The 18,822-nt window shown below is 42.1% G+C and overlaps 1 protein-coding gene across 1 annotated transcript in view; it reads right to left on the bottom strand.

The window, feature by feature from the left end:
• Positions 1 to 18,822, bottom strand: part of SYT16 (synaptotagmin 16) — a 102,127-nt gene that overhangs the window by 11,984 nt on the left and 71,321 nt on the right. Inside the window, exons 3-5 of the mRNA XM_044230728.1 lie at positions 14,038 to 14,294; positions 7,919 to 8,359; positions 4,461 to 4,650 (exon numbers count right to left, since the gene is read on the bottom strand). Of these exons, the coding sequence (XP_044086663.1) occupies positions 4,461 to 4,650; positions 7,919 to 8,359; positions 14,038 to 14,294 (888 nt within the window). The remainder of the gene's footprint in view (positions 1 to 4,460; positions 4,651 to 7,918; positions 8,360 to 14,037; positions 14,295 to 18,822) is intronic.

Genomic DNA, 18,822 nt, shown 5'->3' on the forward strand with positions numbered 1-18,822 from the left:
ATAATGTATTATTTGTTTCAGTAGACCAGACTAGCTTTTTTGCCCAATATTGTAGAAGTAGAATTTTCAAATATACTGAAAAATTGAAGTAATTGCACAATGGATACCCAGATACTCACTGCCTAGATTCTTCATTTGTTATATTTTGCTTTGTTTGTACTATGGGCTGAATGTGTGTATTCTCCCAAAATATATACGTTGAAGCCATAATCCTCAGTGTGATGGCATTTGGATGTGTAGCCATTAGGAGGTAATTAGGTCATGAGGGTGGATTCCTCATGAGTGAGATTAGTGCCCTTATAAGAAGAAACAAGAGAGAGATGATTTCTCTCTCTACCATGTGAGGATACAGCAAGAAGGTATCTGTCTGCAAAGCAGGAAGAGGGTTCTCACCAGGAACCAAATCAGCTGGACTTTTGTCTTGAACTTCTCAGCCTCCAGAACTATGAGAAATATATTTCTGTGAAGCCACTTAGTCTATGGCATTTTTGTTGTAGTAGCCCAAGTTCAGACCATTTTCTTTCTCACATACTTGCATATCTATCTACCCATCAATCCATCCATCATTACTCTTTACCCCTAAACATTTCTGCATGCATTTAATTAAGCAGAGTTCAATATTTTATGGTTCTTTTCCATTTTAAGGTAAAATTTACACACAGTGAGATGCACAAATTCTAGTACCATTCCATAAGTTTTAACAGATAAAAACATCCATTTAACTCAAACTCGCATCAAAATGTAAAACATGTCCATCACCTCCGAATACTCTTTCATGTCCATGCTTAGTTCATCGTGACACTGAGGCCAACTCTGAGGCAACCACTTTTCTGCTTATTTTCATGACAGATGAATTTCACCTATTTGAGAACTTTCTATAAGTGGAGTCATGTAATAGATACTCAGTATGTTTTTGAGATCCCATGTTAATTTCCTTTTTAGTTGTTGAATAGTACTCCACTGTATAAATATATCTGTGTTTACTCATTCATGTGGGCATGAGGGGTCTTTTCAGTTTTTGCCATTATGACTAGATCTGCTCTGAACATTCTTGTGCAGGTCTTTTATTCTTCTTTTTAACATATGGGTAAATGCCTAAAAATAGAACTGTTGGATTTTCAGCACATGTTTCCTTGTATAAGAAACTGCCAGGCCTTTTCCCAAGTGGTTTTTCCATTCTCACCTAGAATGTACTCTCCATATCCTCCACAACACTTGGTGGAATCAGCCTTACTTGTAGCCAGTCTGGCACATGTCATGGGCTCCTACCTAAGAATGCTCTCATCAGCTTCTGACCATTAGAGCAAAACCTGCATCTCACTGAGCCTTCTCCCCCAAGTATTTAACTCAGAAGTTTGAGAAAAGGGGCTTATGTTTCAGTGGTTTATCTCTTCTAAGGCCCTAATAGAACAGAGGAATTTTATCTACTATCTGCCCACTTTTCCTCTATCTTGCCTAGAAAGGAAAGTTTTAAAATGTCCTAACAGTCATCCGGCTGGATCAAGTTGGCAAGTTCAAAGTTCTATTTTGTTTCACGATATATTTTGAGGCAAAAGATTCTCACTTCTAAATCTCAGCCTTTCTCCCAGTTTCTAGCAATATTTAGACACTTTGATATTCTAAAGAAGAAAAGTTCCCAATATTCAGGCTCAAGATATTCTCCTTCCGGTGTCCCTAAGAACCATTCTTCAATTATCATGTATACTCTGTAAAGCAGGATTTGTGTCCTCTCTTACAGAAGAGGGAACTATCCCTGAGCCAGAGCCTTATGCATAGGGTTTTAGGACCCTCACATGAGTATTCCCACACACGCCTCTCCCCTTGCAGGCAGCTCCTCTTGGCAGACTCTGACCCATGATGCAGGGCTCTGGCGACATCCCCTGCCCTCCATCCACCTCATGGGGACAGTGCTTTTGGCAGTCTCCCTTAGCTGCATATTACCCCAAGGTCCATTCATCCCCCAGCCTGCATCCTCTCTCCTCCCCCCTTTCTTCCAACTCTGCTCAGTTATCTCATAAAACTCTTGCTCTGTCTCTTATTTTCTTCCATATGGGAACTAAAAATGTATCCTAAGTTTGCCTGATGACTGCCAAAGCAGTGCTAGTGGCATAATAAGGTTGGACATAATGAAGAACCAAGGCCATCAACATCCAAAGCCCTTGCAAGTACCAAGCGATCCCTTTTGCAATCGCCACAAAGGAACCTTCTACTTTCTCAACCTTTCCTAATTAAACTGGCTTTTCCTCAAGTACCAGAATTCTACATAAACAAAAAACTTTTGTCTTCACTACTGAGTTTCTGTTTTAATGAACAGCATCACAGCAACATTGTTTCCTATTACTTTGGTTGCAAAGATACAGCATGTCAGTTAGGGTTTAAATTAAATTGCAACAGTATGTCTACAAAAAAATCATGTAGCAAATGCCAAACTGACTTAAACTTCTGGAATAAAATCAATTTCCAAATTAGGACTTGCCTTTTTTTTTTTCCTATTCAGTTTTAAATATTTGTTACAAGAATTTCCTCTTTGGCATGTTTTCTCCTGTATAGAAATATATAGTGATACAATAGTACCATCCACAACAGCACAGCTTTCTATGTAGTATTTCTACCTAGAAAGTATATATGATTATAATTCCATTTTACAGATGAAGAAACCAAGATTCAGGAAAGTTTAATAACTCCCAGCTAATAAGTGTCAGAGCCTGAATTCACACCTTAGTTTGTCAGCCTCCAGCTGATTCTTTCTTAGCCACCATAACACCACCCAGCACACAGATTAGAGCTTCCCAGCTTGAATTGGAATAGGTCATGACTGTGTGATTCACCTCCCCATTACTCTCTGCAGCTCCACCATGTTCTTCCCAAATAGTTATCCAGATCTTACTAACTTTCAGGAGGATAGGGGAAAACTGGAAAAAGCTCTAAAGGAAAAGCAGTAAATCCAGGTCTTTAATAAATCCAGAGCTATTTTAAAAAACAAAGCTGTATCTAGCAAAGAGACTAGCTATGTGATAATCAGCACCTATGATGTATGTTAAATAGCTCTCACATGACCATGAGCATCAACACAGAATACAGCTTCTGTACCTGCCCTCTTGTTATCCAGAGTGCTGTGTACTCCTCACTACCTTGCTCTAATGGTGTTAATACAGATCAACAATGAGATACCACTCATGAACAGAGACTTTGTGGGCTGCAGCATAGATAAAGACTAAGAAGAGTGAGAGCCTAGATTGGTTATAGAAGCTGCCCCCCCCCCACCCAAGTTGTTGCTTTTCTACTAGCTTGGCTGCTGACATGCGAGGCTAGAGCCCATTGACTCCTTGAGCCTACCATGTTGTTAGCAACTTCATCCTTATTTCAGTAAGACTGATGCCTGGGGTGGACAGACTCACTTGCCCTCCATGTTACCCTTTCTAGTTTACCTTCTGGACTTGAAAGGCTGGAAATCAAACAACATTTTTCAGACTCTCTTGCCGCTAGAATTCCAGATAAGAATTAGGTGCCTCTGGTTGTATGTACTTGCATAAGATCCAGAAGGCAGAAGGGAGGCAGAAACCATCTTCCTGTCCCCTCTTAAGCCTCTTTTTTTTTTTTTTTTTTTTGCTGACAATCATTAAAGCTAAGCTAATTTTTGCAGCATTAGTCCAATGCTCAGTGTCTAACTTCTTGGGTCCTGATAGGCAATTGTGGCTGTTTCCAGCAGCAGCATTTTTATTCTGGCTTTCTGGACCGGGGACTGCTGCTACAGGAGGGCCTCAAGGCCCTCCTTCCAGTGGTGATCTCCAAAGTGCTAGCTCTCCTGCTAAGTCAGGCCCATATTGCCCTAGATCCTCTTTCAGCACCTCCCCTGTCAGCACCATAACCCCTAACATTTCTCATATGCTCACTGTGTGTTAGCCATTAGGCTAAATGCTTTATAGAAATCATTTTATTTAACCCCCACCCCCCACAGACAAACCAAAAAGGAAAGTATTATGAACGTCCCTTTGTTCCAGGTGAATCTACTGAGATTCGTAATAGAGAGCTGAATTGTACTGGATCAGAGCAAAGCTAATGGGTAAGTGGGTAGAGCTGGACTTTGGCCCCTGATGTGCTTCACTCCAAACCCTACGCTCTAACTCTTTAAAGGTATTTGCAGGCCTGGAAGCTCTTAGCAGATTTTAATTGCCCATATACATCGTGCTGCTGAGGAGACAGCCCTCTTTTCCCTTTACCCATATGCATGTTAGAGGGCAGCCTATTTTGCATGGAGCTATATCCAGATATTGGAGAAGCTATCGAGCTAATGAGATAAAAGGACATTTAAGATACTCCGAGGTATTGCTTTGTAAAAACATGGCTAAGTCACACCAAGATCATGTCTTGAAGAAAGTTAAAGAATGAAGACCAAAGCCAACACAGCCTTAGGCTTGCCTCTGGAAGGCCCAGAGCTGGGGCTACAGACACGCACTTACCAGGCGCTCTATTAACAGCGAGGTTTCGGAAATGGCTGCCTTTGATCATTTCCACGGATAATCGCCCCGTTGTGGCGTTGTAGGCCAGCCCCACCAGCAGCTCCGGGGCCCCTCCATGAGAAAGCGACTGCGTGGAGGAAGCAGTGTCACTGTGAGAAAGTGCAGATGGGCTGAGCGGAGACTCTCCACTCTGGAGGGGGAGAACAACAAAGAATCCATTGGTCCACGCTGTACAGCTCTCGCACAGAAAGCCGGTATTATGTGTGCTGAAATTGTGGCCCGGTCCCAACCGCTGCCAAAGATTACTAACGGCGCACTTGGTGTGAATGATAATGGGCCTGGGGCGTGCGGCCATGGGTGAGGTGCCCTGCATTATTCGCTGACACACTTGCCTCGGGAGCTGTCTCCATTCAACATTTCCTCTCTAAAGACAAAATGGACAAAGATATTATTACTCGTGTAAATCAAACCCTCTCATACAGGAAGAGCTCATATTACATTTAATATAGACCCAAGTTCCCTCCTGTGTCATTTGTGCTTGAGTATTTCTATGGAACCCATCCACTTTAGGCATGAGTTTTGTTTCTGTCCTCTGCAGCTTCTTGACGAATGCAGCAACACAGGAGGCACTCTGTCTTCGCTAGAAGAGAAACAACCGTGACCACCTACCACCACACAGAATATCTGGGCCCTAGTTCTGCTTCCTAGGGTTGTCAGGAATATGCCAGATGCTACATTCCCCCACCCCTCCCGAGGAAATGAATTATATTGAAAACAAACACTTTTACGAGTGTTTGGTATAAATAAAATAAAATATAAAATAAATCCATGCATGGACTGTAGATCTCAGAGACCTTGCAGGCACCAGGTGAGCCTAGGAAGAGAATCAATGCTTTCTGTCCTGTTTATTCCCACACACTTGCTTCTCCAAAGTGTCCACCTTTCTACACCAGACACACTAGGAAGAGGAGAGCAAAGTCAGTCAGGAGGTTGATTCCCATTCAAGAAGCACAGTGGGCATTGGCCCTGTGGGCATAAGACAGCCAGACTCCCAAAACCACCACCTCCTCCACCAGAAACAAGTGCATCAGACTTAGCTCAAACTGTTGCCTCAACATCTGAAATCACTTCCTAAAGCTTGTTATCAAAAACCCCACAAAGAGACGTCTGGGTAGCTTAGTTGGTGAAGCACCTGCCTCCAGCTCAGGTCATGATCCCAGGGTCTTGGGATCAAGCCCCATGTCAGTCTCCCTGCTTAGCAGGGAGTCTGCTTCTCTCCAGCCTGCCACTCCTCTCTGCTTATGCTCTCTTTTTTTCTCTCTAAAAAATAAATAAAATCTTTTAAAAACACACACACACACTAAAAGGAATTAGTTGTGTTTATCTCCTTCACATCTCTAGGAGAAAATCCTGCTTACCCAGCCAGGTAGAGCCCTGGGCCTTCAAGAATAGGTAAAGTATAGGGAGAACTGATATGGATAGGTGCCATATAAGCCCTACCACGTAGGTGATGACCGCCCAGTAGTGACATATTTGCTCGGTTTGGGGTAAAGATCAGCCTTTCCCTCTGTTTCTGAGAAGCATCTACCAAGGCACCTATCACTACAGAGCTTGCCTCCCACATTACATTTTGAATCCCTATAAATCACTCTGTTCAGTGCAAAGCCCAAAGTCTGGCATATAATCATGATCAACAGATAACTGATGAAGAATTTTTACCTTCGAAGTTCTTTCACACTGGTTCATCTCCCGCCTCAACTCCATGCCTCCAGGACAGGGCCTGGCATGGAGAAATGGGAGAGTGATCCTACCTACTCCCATACCTTAATAGAGCAGTGTTCCTTCTGACCTCCTCTGGCTTCTATTTTCCATGATTTCAGGTCTACTTTACTCAGAGCTTAAGAAAATAGAGGGATTGAAGCAGAAATGTGACATGACCTGGCTTGTGTTTTTGTTTTGAGCTTTTTAAAGATTTTATTTATTTACTTTGAAGAGAGGTAGAGAGCACAAGTGGAAGAGGGGCAGAGGGGGAGAGAGAAACCTATGCAGACTCTGCATCAAACTCAGAGCCAACATAGGGCTCCATCCCAGGACCCTGAGATCATGACCTGATCCAAAATCAAGAGTCAGACACTTAATGGACTGAGTCACCCAGGTGCCCCTAAAAGGTTCATATGGGTCCCTGGGTTGGGAGTAGTTTATAAGGGGCAAAGGCAAAAGCAGGAAGAACAGTAGGAGGCCATTTCAGTAATCCAGCAGAGTTAGGTTCTGGTTCAACTTTGAAGATAGAGCCAATAGGATTTCAGGTTCACCTAAACAACTAAAAGGATGAAATTGCCTTTAGCTAAGTTGGGAATGCTGCAGGTAGAATAGATTTAGGGAGGCAAGTCTGGAGATATTAATTTTGAGATATCTATTTAAAATGTAAGTGGCTGGATCTCTCATAACTACATTCCATAACTACTTCCTGGTTCCTTTCCTTGCCTGAAACAGGACAAGCTCCTTCCTATTTCTCGATGCCTGCATGTGCCATTCTCTCCTCCTGGAATCCTTGCTTATCCATATGCCACAGTCTTGATCCCTTGATTCATGGAGTTCTGTGTTTTATTACCACTTTAGAGACACATTCTCTGACCCTTCTAAACCAACAGCAGCCTCTATTCCTCTCTCTCACCTTGCAAACCCTGGTTTGCTCTCATGGCCCTTTCTCCACCAGGCTGTTAGCTCTTGAGGGCAGAGGTGTATCACCCTTTTTGTTCTTTCCTACATGCCCTCTTCCTGCACAGTACATGACATAGCAAGCCCTGAGTAAACGTTGTTTGAATGGATGACTGATTGGCCCAGTAGCCCAAGATAGCCACCTGATCTTTTTACATGGTTTTTAAAAAGGAGGCCCTCCTACTGAATGACATTTAACCCCCAGCAATAGTGAGTTGTCCATCTTGGAGATATACAAGCTGTGCTCTCCTTCCTCAAAACCCCAGCAGGGATGCAGAGGATAAGGCACGTGGAAGGAGCTCGGTCATATAAATGGAAGGTCTGAGGGGTGGCTGGAGATCAGGGCTGAAGCTATAGCCTACTCAGACACACAGGTTAAGGAGCTCCCCTTGGAAGTCCCATCTCTGAGGTTCATCATAATGCCTAGTAAATGTGGGGCAAGAGGGAGGGAGTCAGACCACAGGTCAGTTAATCAGCAGGCTAAACCCTCCCCCCACCCTTGCTGTCATTTCCAGAAATGGACTGGGAATACATCCATCGGCTTATAGGGAAGATGGGCATGAAGGAAAAAACCACTGTACCATGAAGTGCAAATCATGGCTTATAAAGATGAGGAGAGCCAAATGGAAAATTAAATTAAGGTGTTTGAATTCACAGGCTGAATGTACTAAATCAAGGGCTGACAATTCCAGATCCTTGAACATACCCGCATCATTAGCAGCACCATTTAACATACTCACACTGATATTACTTCTTGGCTCCAGAACCAGAGTCACTTTCATTTCCCCTTCTGGGTGCAGGTGGCTGAGATGGAATAGCTTCTCTCCCATCATTCTCTCACGGGTCATCTTGCGGGCAGCATACAGACGGAAGCGGATAGCGCAGGCAGCCACATCTCTGGGCTCCAGCTTGGTGAAGGTGACCTTCTCCTTGAAGACAGGGTTGGGGCCTCTCTGTATGCTTGTCCTGCCCCTCTGCTTCTTACTGGGCAGCAGCACTACGTGAACTTGCCAGGAGTTGACACCACTTCGGTCCTTGTCGGGAAGACCCTGTGCTCTCACAATGGTCACTGTGAACTTCTGGCTGGAAGCTCTATATTCAAAGATGACATCCAGGTCACCACATTTTGAGATGGGCTCCAAGACCCCCGTTGGCACCTGAAAATTGGCCCCATCCTGTTCCTGTTGCAGACAGAGGAAGAGATTAGGAATGGAAATGGTAATGCCCAAATACCCTTTGGTGAGATGGTGCTCCTCTATGCTCCTTCAGAACCCTCTAATTTTTGACCACCACCACATATCCCTATACATCAGAAGGGTCTGTTTACTGGTCTATGTCTCCCTTGGACTGCAAATTTTTTAGGGGCACAGCTTCTGGCATATGGTGAGCCTTCATGAATGTTTCTGGAATGAAGGAAGAAAGCTTTTATAATTTACAAAGTGTTTTCATATACTCTGACTCTCCAAAAGTACAACTGACCACTATCATTGAAACTGAGATACTAAGTCTAAAATTAGTCAACTATGCAACTGCCAAGAAATAACTTTTTCTGGAGTCCCCAGGAGAAATGGTTAAGTCTGGGCCTGTGCTCCAAGGGCCAGGACTTCATGCAGGTAAGAATCCTAATGCAGCTCACAGACAGGTGATCCTTCAGTAGATTTTCAAGCTACATGGGAGAAAATGTTTAGGGTAGAACTTCTTGAACGTTCATGTGGACTTGAGTCACTTGGAGTTTCTGATTCTGTAGGACTGGGGTAAGGCCTAAGACTCTTCATTTCTCAGGTCATGAGGGTGTCACAGCTGGCCTCAAACCACACTTTGAGTACCAAGGTTTTAGGAGGACACTTGTAGCATTCACTTAGCAAAATGCAACACTGGATGCGGAAACAGAACCCATGGGCTGGAAACATAACTCTACCGTGCACTGTCTTCTTGATTCTGGCCAAATAGACCACTCTCTCTGTGCCCTAGCTGCAAACTGAGCATTAAAACGCCTACATGATGGAGTGCAGCGGTGAGGTTTTATGAGATATGGAAAAAGACCTGGCACAGACCAGACTCCATCAATGTCTACTCCCATCCATGGACTGATGCTACCTGTTTCCAAACATGGGCCCCTCATTATAAAATAGCACCCTTAGACAACAATTCACCCATAGCCACTCTGATCTGATGACCACACTTTAACAGCTGAGATAACCTGCATTACAAGAGTGGAGTATGCTCCGACGAACTATAAAGAATGCCAACATAATTCGATTTTTTTCTATGAAGGTATGATACTTCCTCATAACAAAACTATAACCTGATTCTTGTTGAGAATCGGAATCCATTCTCATTTATGTAACTGAACACCAGACTTTGCTGATTTAAAGACTACTTTATTGTTTTTAAAGGAGGTTGCCTGCTTTAAAAAAAAAAAAAGATTTAATTAATTTATGTATTTGTCAGAGAGAAAGAGGGAACGCACAAGCAGGCAGAGTGACAGGCAGAGGCAGCAAGAGAAGCAGGCTCCCCGCCGAGCAAGGAGCCCGATGTGGGACTCAATCCTAGGACCCTGGGATCATGACCCGAGCTGAAGGCAGCGGCTTAACCAACAGAGCCACCCAGGCGTCCCTAAAGACTAACTTTAAAATATAGAATAAAGTGCCTCAAAAATGCGCATTCATCAACAAGACTTTCCCTGCAGAGCTGAGGTGAAAGTGCACGGTTCTCTGGAGCGAGACATCCTCGGGGACCCCACGTCTACCACTTCCTCCCCCATGGCATTGAACGAATTATCTAATCCTTTCCCCTCTCCGTTTTCTTCAACAGTAAAACGGGGATGAAAACTACTTACAGGGTTGTGAAAATGAAAGGACTTGACACACGGGAGACATGGAATAAATGCCTTCTCTTTTTAAAATTCACATTAGTCTACCGAGAAAATTTAGGCTTCTTGCAAAATAGGGGAAGCTCCTTATATTCTTTCCTCAGCATGCATTCATGAGTGAGTGTTTCTATTCAGAGGTACTTAGTTTCAAGTGATAAAAGTGGTTGCTATAGAGACTTCTGAATACAACTGACTAGTGTAGATATAATATTAGAAGCAAGTCTCCAAGGAGTTAGGCTAGCTCAGAAATCAAGTCACAGTCTTCTGTTAAAACTCCCCTCTATTTTAGCCTCCTCTTGATCATCTCTATATTGCTTGCTGGATCAGAAGTAAAGATGGCCAACATCCACGAAGTCCTCTCTTATGCCAGGTACCATACTAAATAAACCCTTTATAGACCGCAAAAGCCCACTGTTATTCACTTTAGACCTTCTTAGCCTCACCTTTTATTACGTCTCCCTCTACAGGCACAGCCTGTTGGGCTCTAAGTAGCTTTGACCTGATAACAGCCCATGGAGGTCTCAACTGCCCGCTCTCAACTCTCGCCACAAGCCTCTCTGTTGATGTTAAGGCTTGGAAAGTTACAGAATCCCAGCCGGCGTTCATGTATATAAATTCCAGCGTGTGTGTAAGGTTACTGCCTCATGCAGTAAACTTGTCTCCCTTTGGACATCAGTTAATACAGCTTCTTGTGGCATGGTCCCACAAGATCAAGCCATGAGTCACACGTTGTGGTGGCTGACTTGATTACACATTCCCATGTGGCTCTCCCTTCTCCCCTGTCTCTCTCTCCCCTTGTCCCTCACTCTTCTTCCCAGGGATTGTATATCCTGACACAGTAGGCTCTGCTTTTCGGGAAATCCAGCTAAGAATTATTATCTTCTAAAATATTCTCATTAACCTAATGAGGTAGGAGTTTTAATATCTTCATTTTAATGGGGGAGGAAACTTAAGATTTAGAAACTCACTCCCACCAGGCCAGTGCAGGATTTATCATCATTACTGCTCAAAATTCCAAACCTTATGCTGAACCATGATGTCTCCCTTCTTCTCCCCAAGCCTCTTCCCACAGCTATTTATATTTGTAGTAAACATGTGGGGTGCGGCGGGAGTAAGATGAAAGATGGAAATACATAGTACTTTGAATTTCACATTCTTTTAAAGTCCCTGCTCTTAATAATAGTTAACAGTTCCCAGTTTTGTCAGCAACTTCAAGGCAAGGTAAAAATATTAAGTTCAGGGAGTCTCTCTCCACTTATCCGTCAGGCTATCTATTCAGACAAAGGCTCACTCCATCTGCAGGTCTCAGGGAAGTCCTTTGGAGGTCTCTGAAACGACTCTCCTCAGAACCCTGCGGAAGACAGAGCTGTAGGCCATAGCCAGGTTCTGGACAGGGCTGATCCAAACTGTAGCACAGGGAAGCTGGGCTCTGTGGCCCCTTCCTGGGTTGATCTGAAGCCCAGATTTGGGAAGGCTGGTATTTTCACAGCAATTAATTATTCCAGCACACGTTACCTATCACCAGGCTCTCCTTATGCGGGTACTGTTAATACCACTAATCCATTTGACCTTCCTGCAAGGTTAAAAAAAATCTTTTCATTTTTATCCCCATTTGGCAGATTTTAATTAACTTCTCAAGGCCAACCAGTTAATCAGTAGAAAGCCGATATGAAATGTGGGACGCCTGCCTCCTGCGTGATCAAAATCACCAGCCGCCCTCCCAATGTCTGCCCTGCCAAGCCCTGGGTCCGCAGGAAAAAGTCGATGGCCTTTTCCGGCAGAGAAGAGCAGTGTTCAAAAATCCATCAGCCTAACCAGTAGGCACACTGTCTGGCTGGTTTCCTTTTGAGAGGAAATAAATGATTCTTTCAGTTTCAATATCCCGATTGTTCTTTAAGATGGGAACACTTATGCCACACAGTCAAAACCCTAGTAGGTTTAAAGATTTTTCTATCAGGTTGAAAGCCTTTGTGTTTCAGTGAGATAGTGTTGATGTCATCTGTATGGCTCCACGTAAACAGACCTGCGATATGTTCCCGATGCCAGATGCACAGGGGAAGACAGGGTTCTTAATACAGCCAAGAGGCAAATCAATCAATTCTTAAAAGGCAAGCTAAGCCTGCAAGGCAGGCAGTTACAGGAAGTGCCTCCAAGCTGCATCTGAGGTTCTACCGTAGGAGCACCAAATTACAGTTTTTGTCTCAAAATAGATAGGAGGTTGAATGGAGCACACAGAGATGTCTGGGTATTTTTGGAGTCTGGGAACATTTAGTGCTCTCAACACGAAGTCTTCTATGAAAGCTCCATGAGTCAGGCAGATGGGAGGTTACCTGAAGAAAGCAATCCCAAGCCTAAGGGAACAGTTATCAAGGGGACAGAGTATCAAGAGGCAGGTAACAGCTTTTGTTTTGTTTTTGTGCTGAGAGAGCCAAAAAGAATATTTTTAAATGTTAAATGTTGTTGTGTGGGATTTGATAGGACTTCATAGCAGTAAACCAACTGGGAAGCAGAATTAAAAAAGAAAAAAAACCCAACAACTTATAAGGTTAATAGCTTTGGGTGTCTCTGTATGCAGGGCTGCTCTTGACAAGCCACAAACCACGTACCCGAGTTACTGTTTCTTGTCCTCAGTGGTAACAGCAACACATGGCACACACACCCCCGCCCACATGTGTCCACCTCCTTCTGCTCTCTCTACGCATCCCAGTGCATTAGCAGTAAGGTTTTGGAACATGATTTTCTGTGATTATTTTTTCTTCTCCTTGAGGAGCATTTGGAATATATGACAGCCTAGGTCCTGATAAGAGATTCTACCTGTTTATCTTCCCAGGCAGCCGGATGCTAACAAAATCCTTTCACTTTTCTCCATTCACTTTTCTCTTTCCTATTGCCCCACAAATTATATTAATATTTTATATTCATTTACTACATATTCCATCAAAATTAATTTCAAAGTAGGCATTAGACATTATTATTTGACATCTCCTAATGTCACAGAATCACAATAAAGAGATCTAGCTAATGAAGAATAACCAAAAATGCCTGTTAGATAACATAGTGTTTGCAAATCTTTATTACAGTGCCTGGCACATTGTAATTGCTCAATAAATGATAGTGTCTCTAAGAATCATCTCCAGTCATACCTCTGTGCTATTAGGCATATTCTGGAATAAGTTCCAAATAAGAAATAAATTTAGAAAGAACAACTTTTTTTCTTTTTTTGAGATTTTATATAGTTATTTGACAGAGAGACACAGCAAGAGAGGGAACATAAGCAGAGAGAGTGGGAGACAGAGAAACAGGCTCCTGTCAGAGCAGGAGCCAGACTGGACTGGAGCTGAAGGCAGATGCCTAATGACTGAGCCACCCAGGTGCCCTGGGGCATCTTTTATCAGAGATTTACTCCAGAAACCAATGTCAATGGCCAGAGGGTCATCACAAACTAATGATCTCCTAGATCTTGAAATCAATTCAAATCCAACAAATTTAGGCAAGATCTTCATCATAATATCTTGCATTGTTTCACTGGGAGGGCCATTGTATTTTAATTTTCAAATAATTCTTTTATTCAAGTAACTGTAACTCAAGATTTGGGGCAAATAAAAATAGACTCCACTTAATTGAAACCATGAAGGAACTAAAAATCTTCCCTGAAGAACTAAAAACTCTTTTATATAAACAAGAAGTATAATTGTTGCTGGGTCCATTCCACCACCACTCTTTCCTCCCCCCATTTTGATAGAAATGTATTTGTGATTCTTTTATTGTATACCCTCTTTTATTGGTACACATAGGGGCTGTGATGTGGTCATCCAAAAAAAAAAATTTATTTTGAATAAAGGCTCTTTAGGCCTTTGTTTTTCAAGGTGATGTATCCTTTTCAGAGAAATTTCTTTTCTTGAGGCATGGGGAGCAAGAGGAAAGCAAGAACTCACCAGAGAGCACACAACGCTCAAGCAAAGGAAAGAACGAAAACAAGTAACTTGCCTCTGGGCTCCACATGGAGGAGCTGTCTGTAGCATAAGAGTCTTCAAACCCCCGGTTATTAAAGGCTGTCTCCAATTCCAAGCTGCCTTCTGTAGACTGGCGACTGAGGCTGTGAGGCACTTTGGTGTCTTGGGGAGATGCACCATGGTGCCCGGTGTTCCCCACCTCACATGGGGACTGGGAAGGGGCAGAAACGGGATCATCTTCACCGTAGGACAGATTCTCAGAATAATTCAGCTGGCTGGGTCCATCCAAATCTAAATTTGCAATAAGGAGACTAATTCAAATGTACTATTACTTTCCACCTTTTTACCTAGAGAAATTGAGTAGTAGCAACAACATAAATCAAGACCTCAAAAGCAAAACCCATCAAATAACACCTGCAGAAACATAATTGCATCCACGTGGTGGATAAACTAGGTCTATATAACCAAAAAGACCATTAGTTCATTAAATGTGGTATAAGAAGGTTTAATGCTTTCTAGTGATATGAGTATGAAGGATGTGTCCTAATATTAAAAGGATAAAATAAACACATTAGCACTTTGTTGGAACTAATGGCCACAGACCTTGGGGATAGATCTAGAAAGCAAGAACAACAATCTACGGAGATCATATTGTGTCCTGACTCAACTATTTTTCTTTCTCTCTTCCACCTTCACCATCTTATCTTCCCTTTGAAAGGCTTCAGTGGTTCTTTCAAGTAAAAAGTTCTCTACTTGATCCATGGAAGGAACACTGGACTTGGATTCAGATGATCTGGATTTAAATCCTAGCTCTGCATTAAGAATTTATACAATATTTGAACTGTCCAAACCTTTGTTTCCTTATTGATATAACGAGGATAAAAGCCATTAGAGAATCATTATAAACTCATGAAATAAGAGCCTCCTAGCAGTCACTAGGTTTTCCATAAATATTGGCCTTGCTTCCTTGTCTGGCCGAAACTGGCCTCATCCAACCCAGAAAACTCCATTTTCTACTGCCTCCATGTTACTATCACCTGTGGTCTCATGGGGTCATGAAAACCCTAGTTGTGTATTTCTGTCCTCTGTGGCCCTCAAACCCCCACTCCTGCCCTCTCCTTCTTGTCCAGCCAAAGCCCAACATCTCCTGAATCTATCCTCACTTCTTGGACTCAGTATTTTTCTCAGACTTTAGTGTTATTCTACCTTCCCTATCAGCCCTCCCTTACCTATGCATCTCCTTCCTCTCCTTTAAAGTCTAAGTTACCCTCAGCCAGTAAAGGAAAATGGGCAGGGTCTTCGACCAAGCAATAGCTTTCGTCCTGACTTTCCTCCCACATCCAGAAAGTAGCCGAGGACTTATTCTCTCTTTCATCTCCAGGATAAGAGAAATTAGAGATACAGACAGGACAAGTGAGTGGGATGACAAAGTCTAGATCATGAATTCAGCTCTTATTTATACTGTATGGTAGCAAGTGTTTCTACTGTTGGTCTTAAAGCCTCAGCCAGAACATAAGCTCCTTGGCCACATATCTATGCTTCCTAGTCTTTATCCACCAATGGGTTTCGTGAAACTCTCCCCCTAACTTTCAAGGCGAGGCAGGTTAACAAATTTCTGAAGCAGCCAGGTGTGCATCTATACGGAGTAGTGGCGACAGTGGTTTACCAGCAGTTTATTACCTACCTGCAGTAAACACGCAATCTTAAAAAATACATTATTACCCTATGCAGACTATACAAAAACATATTTAGGCAGATTGGTACTCAGAGCACAATTTCAGACTCCTAATTTGGGATTTTTCCAAAACCATGGCAAACCACTGAGAAGTTCCCCTTACTGCCTTGTAATTCTTAAAAATTCAGTTCAGGCCCCTTGGAAACACTTTCATTGGACACCATGACATTTTTACATTCACACATTCAGTTATTTGGCAAACATACTTTAAAAAGGCCACAGAAAATGATAGAACAAGGGATATTCCATATGCAAAACCCTACAACATAAAGCAGAATTTTCTTCTAAGGCTCTAATTAGCACATCCATTCCTCATATCCATGAACACTAAAATGTCCTATTAAACAGTGGGTCATCCATCAACGTGTGCAGCACCCAGCAGGATTTCAGCACAAAATCTAACTTTGCCAAGAAATTACCCCCATAAAATTGTCTCATGACTTTAACTCCTACGGTGATAATACCTAGATCAGTAATAAGGGAATTTTCAAAAGCTACATTAAGCCTTGAAAAGCTATTCATAACTGAAAAACATAAGAACTATATTAATGTAACAAACCATTTTCCTTGACAGACAAGCAAGGGATGAATTAGAAAAGCAAAGCTGGGGTATAAGTCACGAGGCAGAGGAAAAGAAAGGGGATTCACCATTACATAAGGCAATCTTCCCATCCTATAAGTTAAAGAAGATCGTGTCACCTTAAACACATACAGAAAAGTAATTGCCTGTTGTCAGGGTAATGTATCCTAGCTTCTTAGAAATTATAGGCCATAGTTATGTCATACAAACCATATTTATTTTAACAGAAAGATTTTAGCACTTTTTAGTCCATATCCCACTTTGACATGGTATAACGCTATTATCCAGTTACTTTATTTTACACTCCCACACACTTCCCCACTACCACCCACATACAAACACTTTTGCCCACCATCTACAATGGTCAGTTTTATGTGTCAGTTTGGCCAAGCTATAAACCTCAATTAATCAATCAAACACTAATTGAGGAAACACTGTGAAGTATTTTGTAGATGTGACTAAGGCCCTTACGCATTTGACTTCAAGTAAAGGAGATTATTCTATGTAATTAGTCCACTGAAAGCCTTAAGAGGAAACTTGAGGCATCCCTGGACACAAAGTCGTTTACTTGGGGTTCAAACTCATGACCCCAAGATCGGGAGTTGAATGCTCTACCAACTGAGCCAGCCAGGCACCTCAATGTCACCTTGATATATATAAAATCCTAACTGATACTCCATTCCAAACAAAACTGAGCACAGATTCCAGGGACAGTTGAACTGTTTTCAATGATATCAGGATTGCAATGTCTAGTTTTTGTGAAACATCCTAAGAACTACAGATTTCGTAAGCAAAAATAATGCTCTGTTCAAAACCAATTAAACAAACAAACAAACAAATGCCCTGATAAGTGGACTACTCTTCTCCAGCCCACTTTTCAGACCTAAAGACCTGATACGCAGCGTCTAATCTGGATCACTTAACACAAACCCTCTTTGGCATTCCTGGGGATGCAGAGACAGTTACTGCACAGCTATGCTACATCAGACAAAGGTGAAGAGAGAACTGGCCAGGGATATGAAGATAGAGTTTGCTTGGTCTAATAACCCCACTCCATCTAGAATGAAGGATCCCACTTGATGAAACATGAGATAACCTACCAATAACTCACTCATGGTTCAGATTTTACTTGGATTTGGACCTTTACTTTCCCTGTTCCAACATTTTGAAAGTGGAAGAATTGTCTACAATTAAATTTTTTCTTAAAAAATCATATTTAAGGTAGAGTGGGAAAAAAAGATTAAGTAGATGGAGGGCCGGCAAAAAAACCCTCACAATTCCTCTCTGGGATGCATGCTTAATCTCTTCCTTATTCTTTACTGCTGAAAACAAATTCATAAACCTAAAGATGAACAAAAAGAAATGACACAGAACAAAAAATATCATGCCATAAAAATGACATTAACATTTTCATGGCATTTGATAACCTAAAATTTAGCACACAGTTATCCTGTGAAATCCTGCTAATTTTCTTCAGGATCTATAGGTAATTTATCCAGTGCACTGTGCTTTTTGCCCCCTCCAATAGAGGAAAGAAATGTGATCTTTCCTGTCACTCTGTCAAGTTTTTCAGAATCACCAGTTATGAATAAAGTTATTGCTAATTCCAGAAGGGGTGAGGGTTAGAGTTGTTGTCAGAACTCTCAGAACATGGGCCATTTGTATAAATCAGAAACTAGACATTTGGGCTTTGGGGAAATGGGGCCATTAGCTTTAGAATGCATGGAACTGCTCCTGGGGAATCAACTGCCATTAACTTTCATTAGCAATCATTTGCCCTTGCAGTGGAGAGGGAGGAACACTATCATGGAACACCAGTGAAAGAAAAAACAGGAGAGTGGTGAGTGAATGGCAGAGGTCAGGAGCTACTGATACAATATGGTGGTCATTTACCTTGGGTTAATAGGAACAGCAATAAAATATGCTATGTTGGCCTGTATCAATAAGTACGATTACACGACAGAGAGCAAATTGTTATGTTTCTGCTGACAAATAAATAAGGTTCTCTCTGGATATCCTCTTTCTTTAAATTTTTATTTTATTATTTTTTGGACTGCCTCATTCACCTTGTCAAGCCAGACATTTCTTCTCTGTTACCTTCTCTCAATCTCGGACTCTCCTTTTTCTCTATTTATTACTAAGTGTTGCAAAAAATGGAAAGACTACAACTATGGAAGAATAGTTCCATAATGGAAACTATGGAAGACTACAACTATGCCCCTCTTGGTTTGACTGACCATGTATCCAAGGGAAAGAAGAAAAAGATTAGAGAGCTCAGGTCATTTAGACCAGGTCACGAAAGCGGGCAGTGTGACATTTCTTCTAGCTTTCTACCTAATATGATTCACAGACTCTTCCCTGTTTCAATATCCTGTGCTTACTAGGGTTCCAGGCATAAAAAAGTCAGAGAGATGCCTGACCTTCACTGGGGAAAGCACTAAGAAATAATTTACTGTTCTTTTTCCAGGTTATTTTGTGTGAGTGGTGTGGAGGGAGGACTCTTA

This window comes from Neovison vison, chromosome 13, assembly GCF_020171115.1.
Source record: "Neovison vison isolate M4711 chromosome 13, ASM_NN_V1, whole genome shotgun sequence".
In the NCBI taxonomy this organism is placed as follows: Eukaryota; Metazoa; Chordata; class Mammalia; order Carnivora; family Mustelidae; genus Neogale; species Neogale vison.